The sequence below is a fragment of the Aspergillus oryzae genome, chromosome 3, assembly GCF_000184455.2.
Source record: "Aspergillus oryzae RIB40 DNA, chromosome 3".
Lineage (NCBI taxonomy): Eukaryota > Fungi > Ascomycota > Eurotiomycetes > Eurotiales > Aspergillaceae > Aspergillus > Aspergillus oryzae.
In genome coordinates, this window is record NC_036437.1 from 1117779 (window position 1) to 1137617 (window position 19839).

Genomic DNA, 19839 nt, shown 5'->3' on the forward strand with positions numbered 1-19839 from the left:
AATATACCAAGAGACACCGCCGCTTTAGCTGTTTTCCTTGAAATAGATATGCAGAAACGTCGAAGAGATAGTATACTGGCATTTTAGCGTATTCCAAAATTGCCCAGACAAAGACATCCCCTTTATGCGACCGTGAAAGCCGGGGCGTTTGCCCAGCTTGCCCGACCAGAACAAAACGCCCGCCTGGGGCCGTCCTCGATGACAGAGCTCACGGGCCAGACTCAAGGAAACACTCCTCTGATGAGAAATGTAGAGTTCTGGCTATGTACGCCTACTAACATAAGGTCTGCTGTTGGGACCGTTAATAACGATGATGGTGTGCTGAGCTGTTTTGGTCTGAAGGGCGAACGCGGGCTATTTGTTGGTTAATGTAATAGCCATTCTTCTTTTATCTGGTGCCGAGTTGATAGTTTGCAAGGGAAACAATGATAGGTACTGGATTGGCTAGTTAGATCATTATTATATTCTGGTTAACTTGTATTACTTCGCTTGTATATGTTCCCTATAGTACTACCAATCTTGGATCTTTCGGAAAATATCTGGAACCGCTCTCTCGAGTAGTATACGAAAAAGAAATATACTAGATAACCAATCACAGTATCTACTATAGAACCTAAATATAACCAAGATATTAACATTATCCTTACCTGATTTGCTCGGCTTGCCCGACTTGCCCGACTTGCCCGCATTGTCTATTTTGCCCGACTGGAATAACGTGCCCTGCTCTATCTTAGGACATTATCAAGATAAAGTTAACAGGGCCTTTACTAACTACCAAGGCTGTAATGGATATAAAAGGATCCCTACATCTGTATAATATTCTACTTGAAATAACTATTATTTCATCTTCTACCTGAAGCTATGTATCGATTCCTACCTCTTTTTTTCCTGCCCCTGGCAGCTTTGGCTGCCGATGAGCTCCCTGGTGTTGTGGTTCCTAAAAAGCCCGTGGGTGGGCTGTATGATACTTGTGCTATCCAGGTGGTGCAACTATCAAAAGGCGAGAAAGCCTGGGTGACTGGCAATTGCAGCACCCGTCATGGAGACCAAATGGAAAGCCATTTAGATCTTGATCGGTGCTTTTCTAGTCAGTTTACGTTTGATATAACACCAGAAAAAGAGTACGTGGGACGCTTTCAATCCGTTAATCGTTGTGTGAATAACCTGAATAACTTTTCATAAGCGGGCCCGGAATTTCTGCAAGTTGTCGTCAGTGTGGATTCTACACCGAAAGTAATTGCTTAGGAGATGTGCAAAAGACTTTAAAGTGCCTTTGTGGTAGCGGTGGTAAGTTTCCCTTCTTGAAAATATGTCTTCTGGTATTGATATATTTATGAAATATTTAGATTATATGCTCTTTTACTCTTTTCAACTCAGTCGGTTCCCTACATTTCCGCAGAATACTGGTTGTGTACCCCTCCTAACGAAAGGCCTATAGACGGAACAGTTCATAATGATGATGGTATGCTGAGTTGTTTTGGTATAAAGGGTGAACAGGGCCCAGCCCCTGTAAGTCTCCTGCTCTTCTGGAGCAAATCCACCGTCACTCCTGTTCCCTAGTGCAGAGCAGAGCTGATATCTTACAGGGCACGCAACCACCGGCACTGGATTAACTATCTTACGAGGATAGCTAAGTTCCAGTCAAATCAGTTTAATGTTTCCTTTTCAAAGTTCCCTATAGTACTATCAATATTAAATCTTTTAGAGAACCATTTGAACAGCTCCGTAGAGTAGCAGTCTATAAGTCTATCATCTATGAGAAGACTTTATGACTACAGTATATGATATATTGATCGCAAATCTTGGATGTATGCTAGTGCTAACAAAAGAGCCATAGACAAGATAATCGTCGTTGACGATGGTTACCTGACTTGCTTTGGTCTGGATTCTTTTACAATAGAGGAGGAAACTCCTTGCCGTTGGGACGGTCAAAAGGGTAATAGTTCAACTCCCACTGAATGAGACTGAGGCCCTCCCACGACGGCAGGTTGAATACGAGTTATCCTTAGCATGAGTCAACCTTCTGCCCCACGGATATTAATCAATTGACTCATTTCCCTCAAAAGCACTTTCCCGTTTTTTTTGTTAAAATAGTGAACAAATCTTTCAAGGGAAGTCGACAAGGCTACCTGATACTAATCATTCTCAGTTGTCTCCCACAAACGAACATCGCAAATATCACCCACCATGACACGTAAATAAAAACAAAATGGCTACGAATAACGCAAACCTCCAACCCTTCCGAGCGATCCGAGCACAATCCACCCAATCCACGATCACAGTATACCAAGCCTTCTCCCCCGAAATCGCCGAACCCGCGCTGAGAGCCCAGAAATTTGTCCCCCCATTCTCCCGCACGCGCATGACCTGGATCAAGCCCTCATTCCTCTGGATGGCCTACCGCTGCGGCTGGGCCACCAAACCGAAACAAGAACGTGTTTTGGCGATCGAGATAACCCGCGAGGGCTTCGAATGGGCCCTGAGAAGATCCTGCCTCAGTCATGTCCCCGGTAGCCGGGACCAAGACCAAGAGAAATGGCGTCAGCGTCTCCGCGAGAGTCCTGTCCGTGTACAGTGGGATCCGGAGCGAGACCTGTGGCATCGGCCACTGGGGTATCGGTCTATTCAGATTGGGCTCAGTGGGGAGGCTGTTGAGCGATATGTTGATGAGTGGATCGTTTCAATCACAGACGTGACGGGCCTTATGGGGGATGTCAAGAGGGCACTGGATAAGGCGGATGCTGAAGGGGCGGAAGGCCTTCTTCCGGTTGAATCTGTGTATCCTCTGTCGGAGGAGTTGCGGGACATATTGGATGCGACGTAAGGCAGGATCGGGCGTTTGTTGTTCTTCAGCTAGTTGTACTCGTGGTTGTTGGCATGTTTTGGCGGTGTCATTGGCGTGCATAAGACCGTGTTTTGAAGATATTTATTGTCGTCACTAGCGAGGTCAGTCTGGAGGCTTCGTAGGTGGTGACAAGAAGCTCGCTCAGCCCGCCTGTTCGCCTTTACGACTTGAAGAAGAAAGTTATAAGATTTAGTATTACGCCCTTCTTGGCGAGAATTTCAACTCTAAATTCAAGGAATCCCCAATCCTAGCGGATAGGAGTAATAGATCACAGAGCAAAAAAAAAAAAAAAAAAAAAAAAAAAAAAAAAAAAAAAAAAAAAAAAAAAAAAAAAAGAGAGAGAGAGAGACAAATGTAACCACCAAGGTGGATTCGAGGAAAATGTTCGCCATAACATCAGATTCCCATTAAAGATTCCAAGTTCGTAGTCAAAAGAGGCTATGCACTGTTTTAGATTAAGCCATGAGTGTTACTAAAAATCAAATGTTTACTAATTTTCTGAGCTTCCATGCGACACAACAGCGGCATCCGCCCGAGCTTGTACACTACACTAGTCTGCACTATACCAACCACTTGACGCCGCAAAAGGCCTTCTATGATGAAATTAACGATGGATATCAGGGAGCCCAATAGTTTTCCGATACTCATGCAATCTCGAGAACACGTTGGTCCCGTTCCACAGTTCCTCCTCTCCATCGTTGCTCCTCTCCGGCATTCCCACTTGCTCCAACGCAAAGGAAGCTCCAACGGAGCCATAACAAGCTGCCTCAACAATATTGCCCGTCTGGAGATACCCCGCAGCAAATGCCCCAAGGAATGTATTACCAGCGCCAGTGGGATCGACTACCTTAGCGTCTGGTTTATCTCCTGGTCCATATCGATAGAACGGTGGTAGCCAGATAGGAGAGATATCGCGAGCTATGATGAAACAACCATGCTCACCTGCTCGGACAATCACCGTACCCTTTCCGTTCGGCCCCACGCCGCTGTCCAAGATCCGCAGTGCCTGAGATTCAATCTTATGAATGTCTGCAACGACTGGCCGCAATTGCCCAAATAGCGCGGCCAGTTCTAGGTGATTTGGAGAGAACACATCAACCATACATGCGGCGTCTAGACAACTTTGCAAATTATCCGCCGTACACGAGAATGGGGCAGGTTCCCAAATAATGAAGGGGCGTTCTGACTCGCCTGCGTTCTGCCTAAGTGCAATAAGGCTGGAGACACGGGACATAATATTTTGAGGAGTTTCAAGATAATGATATGTCCGGGATTTCAGGAGTGGTGTGTTCTTCAGACTGCTATCCTGAATTGCGAGGATGGGCGTTGTGTATTTGAATTCCTTGGCTAGAAGACTTGTTAGCTAGAGTCATCTATGTCGTAGACAAAACATCTACTAAGTTAATGATGAGAAGTGTCTGTCGGCAGTAGGGGAGGGGTTCAATCAATTTTAGTGAAGAAAAGTATGTCGCACGTCCAAATGTAGTATCTTTGTATTCAAGTAGACCTCTAGTTGAAGGTTCGTCGGATTCTCTTTCTATGACCAATGTCACATCCCAGCTTTGCAATCGGTCTTCGATGGGTTTCGGAAAGTCATTTCCAACATGAATCATCCAGCCTAAGGAATGGCTTCGTGGATGAGGAAGAAACAGCCGGGCACCGAGCGTAGCTACGAATACCATCTCACATTAATAACTGACTAGTATGAGGTGCAAAGCAGGAAACCCACCGTAAGCGCCAGAACCACCAAGGATATCAGTTAGTGGGTTCTTATGGGGAAGGCGGATCTCGTCGAGTACCACTAAGCCAAGGCTTGTGAAGGAGATGTCATGTATGTTCATTATGTCCGACGATCTAGACTATCTGTGTGGAAAAAGCAAAAAAATGGGAAAGCAGTATAACTAAATTTAGCAATGTAATGATTTATGTATCATTTTAGAACATCTGTTTGGGAAATGTGGATCAGATTAATGATGATGGTCAATGTAGATAAATAACCGGAAAATAGTCTCTGTGCCATTCCGCTTTCCTACTTGAGCCCTTTACCGGCAGAATCCAGCGTAGAAAATGGAAACGATTAGGGTTAGAGAAAGTCCACTATATGAAGACACTGGTGTCCACTAACCATGCTCCAAAGAATATTAGTAAGAGGATTAAATTGGTGCTTGATTTATATCAAAGAGAGCACAGAACCGAGGCTAATTTAGATCTACGATCAACATTTCTCCGAGCCCTAAAGGTGCTGGGGTGGTTATATATAATGGCTGTACTATATTAGTATTCTCAAACTCTCAAATACTGTACTCTGTTGCACAACTCTCTGCATGTTAGCTTTTCTGTTTTATTAGTCTATAAGTAATACCGAGGTATTGGAAACCATAACAGTATCTTCTGACTGAGATGTTATGTAACTGTATTCTAATCGGGGTGAACCTGTCTATGCATAGAGAGTGCAATGGGGGTGCAAAGAGATGCGATCTTATCTAACCCTATCGAGCGAGGCACTTAAACAACTATTGTATACTTTGAATGACTTTGTTTTGCTATGTTATTTATGGAAAAAGAAGGAAAAGAAAGTTGACGGATTACTATAGACGTCATTGTTCAGAGCCATTCCAGCATCAACAGTCGAGGGTTTCTAGCCACATAGCTAATGAGCACCACTGCTGGAATTGAAACATGAGCTGGAAATTACAATGGTGAAATATAATCACAACGCGACGAGGAAAATGAAAAGAAAAACAAGTATAGCGCATACGGTAGTAGGGAGTGCCAAACGAAGAAAACAAAAAAAGTGCTCCCAGGCGGGATCGAACCGTCGACCTCCAAGAGACGCATACAACCTAGTACATTGTACAATGGTCATATAAGCTTGATGCTCTAAACCAACTGAGCTATGGGAGCGGGTTTTGGTACATTTTTTATTTTCAGTCCATAACACCGCAAAAGTCAGTCACGGCACCTCGTGATTGTGCTCATAATATCTTCCACCCGATAGCCTTGTGTTGCGGGTTCATTGCCCAGCCCCCCTTCGTATCCAATGTTTTCTTGGCTCTTTCAAGCAATTCTGCATGCTTCCGTCTTAGCACCTATCTCTTTGTTTTGGTGGCGCCTATCCCCCGCCTGTTGTCGGCCTGGCGCTCAGCCATCGCTGTTGTAGATCCCTACTATTTGTCTATCTAGTTCGTATTGGTACCTCACTACCTTGTGCAACTGGTGTGACTATTTCCTTGGCTCTCCTGGGCCTTTTGTGTTCTGATGCGGACACTAGTACGTTGTTCACCCTGCCTGTCTAAGGCTTTATGAGGTCCATTCGCAAGCTCGTGTGCCGCTCCGGATACCCCGAGTTTTTTAAGCGAGCTCAAATCTCCCTTGAACTTTAATTTTCTTTGTCATTAATGTTAAGTGCTCCTCGAGTGACTATGCCAGTTTTTGGAAGCAAGAGGAAGTCCTCTGGTCGGATGTCACCGTCCCCGGGGTTGTCAATGACGGGTTGCGTACGGTCTATCCGGTGTAATGATTGGGGGAAGAGGTCAGAGGGCAAGTAGTTCACGAACATCTTACGGAATTCGTGGAACATCTCTGCAGCTAGCCGAGATTCCGCAGCATGAGTGTGATCTAGAACCCTCCTGGGGGATGATCATTGATTCTATTTGTCACTAGGGCTGATTCGCTACACGGACCCTTAGTATGCCCCGGATTACAAGGAACGACCCTGTTATTAGTGTGACTGCATTGGAAGCTTGGACGACAGGCGTAGATGCTCTTAAAGCTGCGGTTGATGTCACCATTGAAAGTGGCAAAAGGACGCTGTCTTTCAACGCCACGGCTGGGAGCACCATGAACGGCGTCTTTGACCCAATCGACAAGATATGGGCAATGTCTGGAAGGCAAACGACTGGCTCCATGTTGATGCCTGTTGGGGAGGAATGGGTTGCAATTTCTGACAATCCGAGACATCCGAACAGAGGAAGTGAGCTTACTGACAGTATCGCCTTCACTCCTTCCAAAACTGGAGAGTGTACCACTCGTTTATGCATTTCTGCTAGTAAACGAACTGTGGAACTTCTGGCTGGCCAATAAACTCAACGTTCAAGACTTGTCCCATGACATGACTGCTGTACATCTGAAACGACACCCCCGAGCCAGTGGAAATAATTTCGGAAATGACGGAAGTCCTCCAGGCTCTTGGATGAAGCCCCTGCAGTGGCTGATATGTGAGACCAGATCTCGCTGACGGTACGGGGTTCTCCGCGGCCTGATGCAACTAAACCACCCCTGCACTGGATGTACTATGGAACTAAAGATATCACCTAAGAGGTCTAGCAAAGTGTTGACAGCTCGCAGTATATGACCATTCTAGTCAAAGATCATCTATACATAGACTTGTTCCGAGACATCAAGAGTGTCCTCACCCAAGTTTACTTCAGATTTTAGTGGTGGCCGAAGGGGAAAAATTTGGGGCTTCCGATAGAGCTCCTGGAGTAGCGCCCACAGCCACAACACTCATGTACTCTACGAGCACCTCACCAGGCACGGATGGAAGACGCCTACGCGCGGAAGCCAAAGGGGAAGTTCATTCGGATCGCATGTAGCCGATTCACTACAGGATGAGGAGTTGAAGCGGTAGTTTAGTTGTAGGTGCGGTTAAGAGAGCCTGGAATTGTACTATTATCTTTTGTAGAGACAAGAAATAGACCAAAGTACCTCAAAGTGAAATCGGCTCACCAATGCCCTGTAGGCTCTGCGGGGAGCCTATCCTATGCAGCTACTCATATCACCTACTAGAACGTAAGATAGTGATGTACAGGCCAAGGATAAACCAGCTTCCGAATTGTTTACTAATTTCATAGTGCTTTATTGGCGAATACAATGAACTAATTTAATGACAATAGACACATAGAAATTCTACTGCACTAAATAATCCACTGGCTATGTATGAGCATGGTTAGTCTTAGGTACGATATCCTTGGTGTTGGCTATTTTGTGTACATTGACTCGAGTCTCTGATCAATCCATATAGCTGTTATTTGCCTTTGATTCTTGTCTCGAGGGTTCGTGCTTGTTGGTTTAGACACATGAAGAATGGTTTGAATGACCTGATCTAAAGCATCTATTTTCTAACAATTACTGACAGATTTATAACGAGCTTTTCTTTGCCTTCTTTCCTCGACCCTCAAAGCTCCAGTCGATTTGTGTAGCCATCCGCACCTTCACACCTAGCTCGTTAGCGAACGCGCGAACCAGGCCAGGATTTTGCTGGAACCAGCGTCCAGCCTGTACTGCATCAATACCAGACTGCACCACCTCCTCGGCCAGAGCCCCCGTCTTGATTCCACCAACAGCCGATATCAATAGCTTCTCGCCCACAGCTTTCTTGATTTCTTGAGCGAAATGAACCTGATAGCCCTGGCCGGACCGAATCGCGATTGCGGATTTCGCATGGATACCACCTGAGCTAACATCCACCAGGTCGACGCCGCGGTCAGCCAACAGCAGAGCGAGCCGAATCGACTGAGCAACCGTCCAGCTCTCAGGAAACTCTTTTGTCAAGTTATCGTCAAACTCGAACCAATCAGTGGCACTAATCCGGACCAAGAGCGGCATAGCGGTCGGGATAACTGCGCGAACCTCCTCACAGATCTCCAGAAGTATTCTGACCCTGTTTTCAAAGCTACCTCCATACTTATCTGTTCGTCGATTACTAACAGGACTCAAAAACTGATGCAGAAGATACCCATGCGCGGCGTGAATCTCAATCGCATCAAAATTCGCCCTGACGGCCCTTTTCGCAGCCTCCGCCCAATCTTTCTTCAACACCCCGATATCCTCCCCGGTCAGAACCTTAGGAACGGCATTGATGCCCTCCTCTTGAGGAATTGCCGACGGCGCAACGATATCATCTGGCCAACCCCCAACCTCCTTGACAGCCATCGCATTACCGCTCAACCAAGGCGCAACGGCACTGGCCTTGCGCCCTGCGTGGGCCAACTGAATGCCAATCTTCTGACTTTGGCTGTGGGCAAACTCAGTGATGCGCTTTAGGGGCTCGATATGACCATCGTCGTAAAGACCAAGGTCTTGTGGCGTGATGCGACCCACTTTCTGCACGGCCGTGGCCTCCATGATGGCGAGCCCTGGGCCGCGCTGGACGATGCCGCCAATGTGGGTCAAGTGCCAGTCATTGGCGTATCCATCTTTGGCGGAGTACTGGCAGAGCGGTGCGAGGAATAGACGGTTGGGAAAGGTTACCCCGCGGATGGTGAGGGGGCTGAAGAGCTTGGTTGATCCTTCGACTTGCGTGCCTGCTGGCGGCACTTGCGCTGGGGTGTAGTAGGAGATGCCCTCGGCGGCGATGTTGTCGATGATATCCTGCGTCATGTTTGGATAGAATGCAATGTGGGGATTGGACAGACTGGTATGGGCTATACGGCTGAACCTGTAGACAAGAAGCCTACATAAGAGTAATATATAGATCCAATGCTGACAAATTGAGAATTAGTAACATGAAGCATCCACCACCGCAATATCCAACACATGATTGGCGCAGCCCTAGTTCATGTCCGGTTTAGGTTGATCGCTTCATTAGCTAGAACCTAGGAGCCAATCAGAGTAACGACAAGATCAAAATCCATGTTACTTATTATCTTTCCCTGTCGGCGTCTGATTGCGTGATATTTGTCTGATGTAACTGATCCTGCTTTTTGATAGAATCAGCATTGCTCTCGACCTGGGGTACTTTGAAAAAGGAAATAACCATCGTACCTGTCAATATTATCACACTCTCACCAGACTATAACACCAAGAAAAAATGAGACTCTGGTAAAGCCACACTCTATTGGTTTGATACATGGCGTAACCGGTATCTAATCCTCGACTTTGTCGATATAACTATTCGTGAATGAGTATACGGTATCTTCGAGTTCTCTTATGGAAGGCTCATACTAATGCACGCGGTCTAGTGCTTAATATGAGGGCGAACAGCGATAAGCGCAAAATATACAATCTTCCTGATATCTGATCTCACAAAAGGGCGTTAAACACTATCCATAGATGTTTGACTCTTGCGCTCCGCATGGCACTTCCCATAACAGATCTCAACAGATGTTCTGAGTGAGGACTAAAAGAATGCTTACGGATATGTAGCCTTGGAAAATTGCCTATCAAGGTCACGAGTTAGTGCCGACGTGCCCCAGAACGTGCTGTCTATCACGCGTGGCCCGAGGTCAATACCAGGTATACGCGCAGTGACCGTATAGACATGGTATCCTCCATGGATTATGTCGTGCTTATTCTGAGTATCGTTCTGATTGTACACATTCTATGCTTACAGAGTGTAAGGACTTATTGTTCTGCTAAGGTATGAAGTGAAATGTGACATTTTGGATATCTGAATATATGGTTTGTCTTTAAGATCCAAGTAGCTGGTACGTAATTCTTCATATATTGTAAACTCAGCTCTTCAAGGAAGTCTCAAGGACTGATCATTATCTATATGGAGGTTTACAGCGACTTGAGAATGTTATAGAGGACCTGTCCAATAGATATCTAGGATGTTAGAAGTGGGATCGATTCACTGAAACAAGGGAGAGGCTCAAAGATGAAGAATGTATTCACGCCTCGTTTTTCCGTCAACAGGGTGATTGTTAATCGTCTGCCTTGTCGTAATATGTAAGACAACTATCACTCAACTATATCAGAGCTACCTTATCATAAACCAAGCCTCATCGGAAACACATCTCAGCGCAAAGTCATCTGGTTACCCTCGAGATACGCCTTCAAATCACAAACGTTCGGAGTTTCCAGGAAAAAAGAGCCTTGCAAATCAATGTTTAGCTCAAGAGCAAACTTCTCCACAAGCACCAGCGAAAGAAGAGAATCAACCCCAACTGCAGAAAATTCAGTTTCATCTGTCAGAGCGTCCGGCTCTACCCCGGTCTCGGATGCGATTAGAGCTATAGCGTCGCGGACAAGCTGGCTGTTGGCGTTGGGCCAGGATCCCGAGATTGGGGCTTTGTTCTCGTTCTCAGGGGTAGCTAGCGACGTGTTGTCTGACTCATCTTGCTGTGACTGAGTGGACTCTGTAGTTTTGGCTGAACTCGTGTGCTGTGGTGTTGAAGGAAGTGCAGTTGAAGGTTCTTGTTGAGCCATTTGCCCATACTGGCTGTCCGGGGGGTCAAAGAACCGACTCATGAGAATGCGAGGTAATGGGCGAAGCGTCATCTCGCGGACCCTTCCGATCACACGGTTTCCATGCAATATGTATATGTCGCCGGAAAAGAACCCCGAATTGTCGTTGGCGGGATTCATCTTGACGTATGATCGATACAGTTCTCCGGCCATCAGTGAGTCAGAGAACCGCATGGATTCCCAACCCTCCATGACATAAATCGTGTTGGTGTGGTCCATGGCTGGTCCAGCGTTCAAAATAAGTCCTCCGACATGGGTAATGGGGTCAATGTGATGAGGAGGTGCCGTCCACCGGCTATCTTGACTAGGTGACAGGATGACATCTGCAACTGCTTCCAGGCCGTACATGACAGCCGATTGGATACCACGGTAATGCTCGGCGTAATCGACAACGTTTTTGAAGAGGGTGTACACCAAGTCCTTTGACACGCGGCTTGCTAGCCCTTGGTCTGCTAACTGATGCAGCGCTTCAATACGGCTTGTCAGTAGGTAGGAATACGCAGCCCATTCGTCTCGCCATGAGTGGGAATCTCCACATGTTACGACGCCAATGGCTAGTTCCTCCTCATTCATCTCATCGTCGAGCACTCGATGCAGTGAGAGCGGCATCGAAGAGCACATAGGGTCTGCTTGCATGCGCATTCGCACGTACTGGGGCTTAGACCTATCCTTCCGGGGGATTAGGCCTTGGAAGACCCGTACTTTACCAAAATCCATCGCCGAGAGCTCTGTTCCTGATTTTAGCCTGGAGTACATATACCTAGCCATGATAAGAGCGATGTCGGTGTAAGCGAACTGGGAATAAGTGTCAGTGAAAGGAACGTTTGTCGACTAGCCGGCTTCAAGTATGCCACTTACCACCGAGACGAGTGGTCGACCACTCATTTTGTGTCCAGAAGCGACAGCATGAAATTCATCGTCAGTCACATTTGACTGGATGACGACGGTCCCACCATCTTTCCCGAATGATTCTTCCAGAATGTGATGCACGAGGGCGGTACGCAAAGGCGGCGGAGCAGGACCAGGAGACCTCTCATATCTAGTCCTAGACCGTTTATCTTTCAGCAATAGCCAATCTCCATTATGCTGAATCCAATGGTTCTTCAGGTTCCATTGGTACGGAGGCAGATTTAGCAGGCGCAGCTGTGATTCAAATGGCTTATACCAAGTGTTCCAGTCAAGGTGAACGCCCGCGCTGTGCAAGGCTGACATACTGGCAGCTAACGTATGCCAATTGCTTTCATCAGATCTTAAGCTGGGTGCCACAACCTCAAGATTCGGGATGTTTGCGCGCATGGCACCGGTGTAAGTCTGATGCACTCCGATCTCAACCCAGACAGTCTTGGAATCCACTAGCCCTATCTCTTGAGCTTTTGTCATTGCATCGGAAAATTGTACAGTACCCCTCGTGCTATCACGTAGATATGAAGGTGGGAATGATTTGTTGTCGAATACAACGTCACTCAAAAGAGGAGATATGAGTGCTGTTTTGAGATTCCGGAAGATGACCGAATGGGCAATCTTATTATACGGTTCCAAGATGGGCTCAATTTGAGAAGAATGGAATGCGAAGGGCACATTCAACTTCGCAACTCGGTATCCCTGCGATACCAGAGTCTGTTGGATGTCATTGATGTCTTCAACGGATGCGGCGAGGGTCACATCGCGAGGCCCATTGATACATGCGAATTCATACGCATTGTTCCGCACTGTGTGACGAATTTCACCGATGGTCGCCTTGACAGCCAGCATCGAGTGACTGTTGATAGTACACAACTCCTGCATCAACCGGGCTCGTTGGCCAACGAGATAGATAACATCACTGGCTGATAAGGTCCCAGCAGCGTAGAGTGCAGCGTATTCGCCAAGGCTCGCTCCTACTACAACATTCGGTATCACTCCGAGGCTTCTCCATAAGCGGCACAGGGCGATCTGCACACATACTGTCATTAGCTGTGCCATGAACGGACTGATCTCTAGTATATCTGAGCTTCTACTTGTGATTGCTGGGAGGATGGAGTCAAAACCGTGGAACGTGCATATCTCGTCTAAACGCTGGATTTCGTTCCTGTAGGGCGGGTATTCTTGGAACAGTTGGCGCCCAACACCTTGGTAAAAGCTACCTTGGCCCGAGAAGACAAAGCCGATAGTTGGAGCTTTCTGGATTGCACATTGAGTCTCGGCGATAGATATATGTTGTTCAAGTGATTTAACTATCTCCTGGATCGAGGCCCCATGCACCACTATGCGATACTTGTGATGCATACGACGCGCAGTGGTGGTGTACGCAAGGCTTGCAAGATCTACAAATGGATCCATTTTAAGAAAGCCCAGCAGCCCTTCCAGGTTTCGTATTAGAGACACTGTGCTCTTTGCTGACACAGTAACGACGAATCTCGTTTGAGGACATCCTTTTAGGGTCTGGCCTAGCCGGGGGCTCTTCCAGGAGAAGACTGGTATTTCCCCCAGCTGCGCTGAAATTGTTGACCATAATATACCTTTTGCGACCGGGTAAACGCGGCCAAGGAATGATCTTTTTGGGGATATGTACATTGAGTTGTCGAAGATCTGGAAACTTAGAATTCAAGGTGGTTCTGAGGCATACTTGGGGTGGAATCTCGTTGTGCTTGAAAATCAAGAGCGCCTTGATCAGCGCTGTAATGCCGGCAGCCGCCTCTCCATGGCCTACATTGGCTTTGACTGATGAAATGCGCAATGGCTGTGACCGGCGAGGCACAGCTGGACTGAACACCTTTGTAACTGACTCGATCTCGGCGGCGTCGCCCGCCTGCGTGCCTGTGCCGTGCATCTCGACTAGGTCTACGTCTTGTGGACGAACCCCAGCCTGCATCAAAGTCGAGCGGTAAAGGTTAGCCTGGGTAGGAGCATGTGGATGGGTTATCGAAATCGCGTTGGAGGAATGGTTGGTTGCGCTACCTAAGATCAATCCCAGAATATTATCGTTATCTTGCTGAGCATCGGACAATCGCTTGAGTATGATAGAACCTATTCCATCTCCTCGACAATAGCCATCTGCAGCATCGTCGAAGACCTGGCAATTCCCGGTTTTAGACAGAAAGAAACCTTTGCTGAGACCCGCAAAGCTGTCTGACCCCGTGAGGATATTCAATCCTCCTGCGACTACCATATCTGCCTCGCCACGCCAGAGTACCGAGCAGGCAATTTGAACGGCAGCTAAGCTCGCTGAGCATGCGGTGTCAATATTGAAGCTGGGTCCTGAGAATTTAAAGAAGTAACTGATTCTCCCTGGCGCAAAGGCACGATAGTTCCCGGGAATAAAATACATGTCGATATCCTGTCCGGCGTTGCACTCACGATAGTCATCAGAGCACTGGCCATAAATCGTACCCACTCGTTCCCGTCTGGTAGATCGAGTGCGATCAGGGACATAGCCTGACTGCTCAAGAGCTTCATAGGCCGTAAGAAGTGCAAGGCGATGAGTGGGATCGGTTTGTCCTGCTTCACGAGGAGACATGTCGAAGAAGCCGGCGTCGAAGAGTCCTGGCTGGTCCACAAAGCAACCAAACGGAGTATGGCTGGTATTGCGCTGCTTGCCTGTAATGTCTGTATGGCTATCAACATCGTATCGGTCTGCTGGGACCTTTCGATGAACATCGCGCCCTTCCCTAAGCAGCTCCCAAAGCAGCTCTAAGTCGTCAGCCCCTCCGGGCAACCTGCAAGACATGCCAATCACTGCAATCTTTTCGTGGGCACCGTGTGGACTAATGTGAGTATCGTCGAATATCCACTCTCCAAGATCTACAACATAGGCGGAACAACCAGGGTGACTCTTCTGGATTGCAGACACTAAGCCATCCACGACAGGAGAAGGTCTGAGTATCTCAACTTGCAGTTTCATGTCCTTCTCCAATAATGGCGACGACGCTGTGATGGCATTGACCACATCACCCCAGCGAATGATGCTTGTTAACAGAATATACGTGGCGGATTCAAATAGCTCTAATACCGTATCCGCTTTCAAGGGGTTGCCATCAGCCATGGAAAGAAGATAGGCGGCATGGGAGAGATCACGAGATAAAACCTTCGCACGGCATTTCTTTACAGCCCACGAACTGTGGCTGTGGTCGTATAGGTGTGGTGCATGGCAGGGCCCACCATATACAGGCAACGGAGCATGGGCTGCTGATTGCACCTTTCCTGAAGTGCTAAAGAATTTCCGTAGCCTTGACGGTGGACCGTTTATGAAGACACTACCGTCAGGCTCAACTACACTGATGTAGATTGAACTGGGTTGTGGAGTATCCTATGTGACAGTTAGCTTCACCCCTATCTGTGTCTTGGTCTTGCTCACTGTGGATGAGTTGTACTCGTCGATGCCTTCTCGTACAGCTACCTCACCCATACCTTTCACAATGCTTGTCCAACTCTCAAGAGCCCCATCAAGGCTTTGCGGCTCAAGGTCCTGAGATCTCTGATATATCAGAAGACCAGTCCTCATTGCCATGCGCACCACCTCCGCCACCGTGACTGGCACGCTACATAAAGAGGGAGACGCTACGATCGCGGTGGCGGCCAAGAATCCCAGCCCAAGCCCAGTAAATAATGATGTATCTCGGCGGAAAACGAACTCATCTGGCCGACTCTCATAATGCCCAATCAATATTAGTACGGTTTCATGTTGCTTCATCGCAGAAACTCTCCATTAGGAAAACGACTCACCCGACAAAGAGGCATACCGGCATAAGAACTAAAAAGACACACTCGAATGTTCCTGACAGGGGCCCCTGATGCCAATTGAAGCTCTCCGCAAGATCGAGGATGGATTGGAACGGGGGCAACAGACTTCTCAATTCGGCAGGAAGCTCAGTGATTTCCTCTCGCACGACGTCTGTTACCTCCTCTAGCACTCGCGCCAAGATCACATGGTTTGGGCACTTTGAATGCAAACGCAAGCGTCGGAACAGATCCGCGAGATCATCTGGAGGAAACTTGTTGCTGAAATGGATGATCCGCATATTGTTTGGAATAACGACTTCGGAATGGGTTGGTAGTCAAACCCATACAGCACACAGTACAACGTCTGCTCAAGTGCAGGTCTCCTTATGGCCCTGTCTCGTAATATACTATGTTGCGAGATGTGTCTATACAGACCGCGGACTCACTGTTCCACGAATTAAGGGTCGTTGCGCTGCATCCGCTACTCTGTCTGCAATATTTGGAGTAAGCGATGTTCCTGGGTTACATCTTGCCACCTTTCTGGTCATGCCTTCATCATGAGAGCTACGCCTGTGAGAGTTAAACAATTGATGAAAAGGCAACAAAGCGCGACGTATTTCGGCGCTCCAGCGTTAACATTCTCACGTACGTGTCGCACTATCGAACCATCTATCATTTTCCTATTCGAGCAAGTCGCCCTCTCCACGAGACTCTATGTCACGGGCGTTCAGTGAAAGCAACACAACAACCAGCATCAGCCTCCGTTAGCCTTATCCCAGATGTTGCTCTCATCGATATCGACCTGTGGCCCGTCTCATGCTGAATATAATTGAAGTGGCGCATATCACGAGCAAAAGATGCCAGTGAGATACGATCCAAGTATGCTTCAAGTCATACATCTTAGAAAGCTCAGGGCAATTGTAAATCAGACTAGACGCGTAGAAGCTGGGAGACATAATATCATATCGGTGGATACGTCGGGTGCTCATCAACACGTTTAGAGTTATTGTTTGACGGAAGCCCAGGAAGCAGTGCTATTTGATGCACCGTTTGCCCCGAGAGAAACGTCAGACTAACTTTAGGCTAGATTCGGAACCAGGGTAAGGGTCTTGCAGTCAGAGTAATTTAAGCATGTGTGTGAGAGTCTGGACTCGGCATCTGCATTGCATATCCGATAACCAATGTACTGATGCAGTGCCCTTTGAAAGTCGAGCCCGGTGGCCGGGCCTTGTGCAACTACTTAGTCCATGTTGCAAAACGGCCCATTGCATCAGAAAAACAACCAAGAATACGAGGGATTGTCCCTTATGCTCTGCGCTCATTGGAAGACGCAGTTTCTAGCCTTTGCAAAAAACCCTTAAAGACCCTTATGAGTTGATAGGGATTCCTAGATATGGTTGCAGTAGCCCTCCCTGCAGGGTTGGTAGTTTAATTCGCCGATGAGGCTGATGGATATGTAACCGGGCTTAGATATGAATTATCGAATGGACTGGATACAGAATACAATCGCCGAGTGTCAGTGAGAGTGGTGACGAGTGGTAGACCAGTAAGGATAGCCAATGTGATTTCGAAAGATATCGACTTACTATGTCACATATGCACCTCAGCAGCCTGCCATGTGAGGCATCGTATGTTGCTGGCTGGCTTCTAGAATGGCCCAAGAAATTTTATGATAAGTGTACGGGTATCGTGAAGTAGCAGCTGTTAGAGGTCCAAGCATTTTGTGTATTTAGAAACTCTCTTTCATATTACCTGCCATTACCCCAAACGTAAACTACATTTATCCAACGACTGGATCTATCTCAATTCAAAATAACTGTCGCAATCATGGAAGTTTCTGAAGAGAGAGACCTGTATCTCCATTCTATTACAGCGGCCCTGGAGAGACTCAATTCTGCCGCGAGTGAATGCCAATCAAGACTTCTTAGTGAACACGACGGAAGTATAGAAGACCATAGCGCCAATCAGACGGCGCACGACAATCTCGTACAGGAGGCCTACAAGTTCCTCCAGATAGCGCAGGGCCCAATAGATACTGTTGCCACTTGCTTTGTGAGGGTACGACTACCCCTCTTGTGTTTATTATACCGCCGTGATCGCTAACGCTTGTTGCCAGACGGCCCATGTAGCATGTGCCCGGTCATTGTTGGAGATGGGGGCATTTGAAGGACTCCCCATTGGGGGCGAGTCCCGGAGTACGAAGGAGCTTGCGGAAGACCTGAACGTCGATGAAGCTCTGCTAGGTGCGCGACGCACATTTAATCCACAATATTTGCCGCTTAGCTAACTTGAACCAGCCCGATTGATGAGGAACTCTGCTCTCTTTGAAGAGACCGGACCGAATCAATACAGACACACTCCGTTTTCAGAAGCCTACCTCAGACCTGAAATTCGGGGTATGTTTCGCTTTGCGTAAGTGCCCATGCAACTACTACACGCGCTGATGGTAAGCTGATATAGCACTACCTTAGAATGGATGAGCATATGCCAGCTCATCTAAAGATGCATGAATTCTTGAAGAGCAATTCATGGAGGGAGCCAACATCCACTAGCAATAATCCGTACACGTATGCTCATGATACGAATGGAAAGAGTATGTGGGAATACCTATCTGAGCGGCCAACAAGGATGGCATCTTTCAATGATGGTATGACATTGCAGGCAATGACCGAGTTGTGGATGATAGACCTCTTCCCCTGGGAAAGTCTATCGGACCAGCAACCTACTCCTACGACAGTGGTCGCAGTGGATATCGGTGGTGGTACTGGGATGGGAATCTCTCGCATTCGGTCTTACTGTTGTAGTCTTCCTGGCAAATTCATTCTTCAGGATCAGGCACATGTGATCCAAAGTGCAGATCCACGTGGCAATGGGATAGAGAAGATGGCATATGACTTCTTTGAGGAGCAACCCATTCGAGGTAAGATACTGTCTCATAAACCTGGAGTTGAGGGGTTCAGGCATAACCATATCTCTCCCTTTAGGAGCTCTTACATATCTTATCCGCCGCTGCCTGCACAATTGGCCTCAGGAGAGTATTATCCAGATCCTGAAGAACGTCGCCGCGGCAATGCAGCCAGAGAAGTCCCGGCTTCTCATTGAGGAAATCATTGTTCCTGATATGAACGCTGGGATTGAGGAAGGATGGATGGATATGATTATGATGAACCTTGGTGCTAAACAGAGAACCTTAAAGGAGTGGGAAGAAGTTCTTGCTTTAGCTGGGTTTGAAGTCAGGAAAATTTATCAGATTCCTGGAAACTGCCACGGTCTCCTTGAGGTGTGGCTGAAGTGATCACATTTGCTTATCAATCTTTCACAAACGCTGGTATTTCCTTTCTAAATGACCATTAGCCTAGTCAGTACCTTGCTTTAGTTACGGTTTGATTATTACAATGTTCAGTACTTGATTGACCAGTATCCACGCGTGATTAAGACGAAGTTCCTTTGATAGAAGAGAAGGTAGAGGGGATTATTGCGAGCCTCACTTTAAACGGTTCAGAGGGTGATGTAGCATGGATAGGTTGCGGCGATATTAATCGTTCTTTAGAATGAGTATGTACCACAGCCACGACAGGAAACAGTATGTATAACGACATGAGGTTGAAGTCTTATTAACAGCTCTGCTGAGGCAAGATGGAATCCGAAGCTTACGGCTCTCCCCAGGGTTGGGGGTCTACCATTGGCGTTACTGTATTGGCTTTGTTGGTCACCTTCGCACATGTATCAGCATTTGAGATAAATAAGTCAAGTAAATACGGTGTCCATGCCACCTAGCTGTACTAGGCCATTTAACTGTGCCCAGAAAGTGAAGATGTAAATACATAACCATGGATACCCACAATTCCTAGGATCCCATATTAAACCTTACACGCAAGTCAATGCTTATGGCCTGTGGCAATGATAGCTTCAGCCTCCATGGACGCCATCCCATCCCTCCCATATTTCCCCTCAACGTAACGATGAACGGCCATTGGTAACTCAGACTCATACTGATCTCGCTGATCCTGCGTCCAGAAAATGTTGACGATAGTGGGGATAAGGATGGTGCAGCTTTCAACAAACTGGTTCACCGGGACTAAATATTCCTTTATCACCTTTCTGAC

The 19839-nt window shown here is 47.3% G+C and overlaps 7 protein-coding genes and 1 non-coding gene across 8 annotated transcripts; 4 read left to right on the forward strand and 4 right to left on the reverse strand.

The window, feature by feature from the left end:
* Positions 1–861: 861 nt before the first annotated feature.
* Positions 862–1337, forward strand: AO090023000439 (uncharacterized protein; the record flags this gene model as incomplete). The annotated part of the gene is made up of 2 exons (XM_023235598.1): positions 862–1121; positions 1283–1337. The coding sequence occupies 2 exons, from the start codon at positions 862–864 to the stop codon at positions 1335–1337; spliced, it is 315 nt and encodes a 104-aa protein (XP_023090605.1).
* Positions 1338–2209: 872 nt separating this feature from the next.
* On the forward strand, positions 2210–2824 carry AO090023000440 (DUF4291 domain-containing protein; the record flags this gene model as incomplete). The annotated part of the gene is made up of 1 exon (XM_001820936.1): positions 2210–2824. The coding sequence occupies one exon, from the start codon at positions 2210–2212 to the stop codon at positions 2822–2824; it is 615 nt and encodes a 204-aa protein (XP_001820988.1).
* A 1394-nt stretch (positions 2825–4218) lies between these two features.
* Positions 4219–4686, reverse strand: AO090023000441 (uncharacterized protein; the record flags this gene model as incomplete). The annotated part of the gene is made up of 2 exons (XM_023235599.1): positions 4219–4463; positions 4575–4686. The coding sequence occupies 2 exons, from the start codon at positions 4684–4686 to the stop codon at positions 4219–4221; spliced, it is 357 nt and encodes a 118-aa protein (XP_023090606.1).
* Positions 4687–5640: 954 nt separating this feature from the next.
* AO090023t00015 lies at positions 5641–5749 on the reverse strand. Its single transcript has one exon. It is a non-coding gene; the product is annotated as a tRNA-Ile (tRNA).
* Positions 5750–6535: 786 nt separating this feature from the next.
* On the forward strand, positions 6536–7107 carry AO090023000442 (uncharacterized protein; the record flags this gene model as incomplete). The annotated part of the gene is made up of 2 exons (XM_023235600.1): positions 6536–6818; positions 7073–7107. The coding sequence occupies 2 exons, from the start codon at positions 6536–6538 to the stop codon at positions 7105–7107; spliced, it is 318 nt and encodes a 105-aa protein (XP_023090607.1).
* Positions 7108–7984: 877 nt separating this feature from the next.
* Positions 7985–9226, reverse strand: AO090023000443 (NADH:flavin oxidoreductase/NADH oxidase; the record flags this gene model as incomplete). Its single annotated transcript, XM_001820939.3, has 1 exon — positions 7985–9226. One exon carries the CDS (start codon positions 9224–9226, stop codon positions 7985–7987), a length of 1242 nt encoding a protein of 413 aa, XP_001820991.1.
* A 1359-nt stretch (positions 9227–10585) lies between these two features.
* On the reverse strand, positions 10586–16032 carry encA (non-reducing polyketide synthase encA; the record flags this gene model as incomplete). Its single annotated transcript, XM_023235601.1, has 5 exons — positions 10586–11830; positions 11894–13338; positions 13400–15320; positions 15369–15657; positions 15737–16032. The coding sequence occupies 5 exons, from the start codon at positions 16030–16032 to the stop codon at positions 10586–10588; spliced, it is 5196 nt and encodes a 1731-aa protein (XP_023090608.1).
* A 1528-nt stretch (positions 16033–17560) lies between these two features.
* On the forward strand, positions 17561–19028 carry AO090023000445 (uncharacterized protein; the record flags this gene model as incomplete). Its single annotated transcript, XM_001820941.1, has 5 exons — positions 17561–17791; positions 17850–17976; positions 18031–18145; positions 18205–18653; positions 18718–19028. 5 exons carry the CDS (start codon positions 17561–17563, stop codon positions 19026–19028), a joined length of 1233 nt encoding a protein of 410 aa, XP_001820993.1.
* Between the last annotated feature and the right edge of the window lie 811 nt (positions 19029–19839).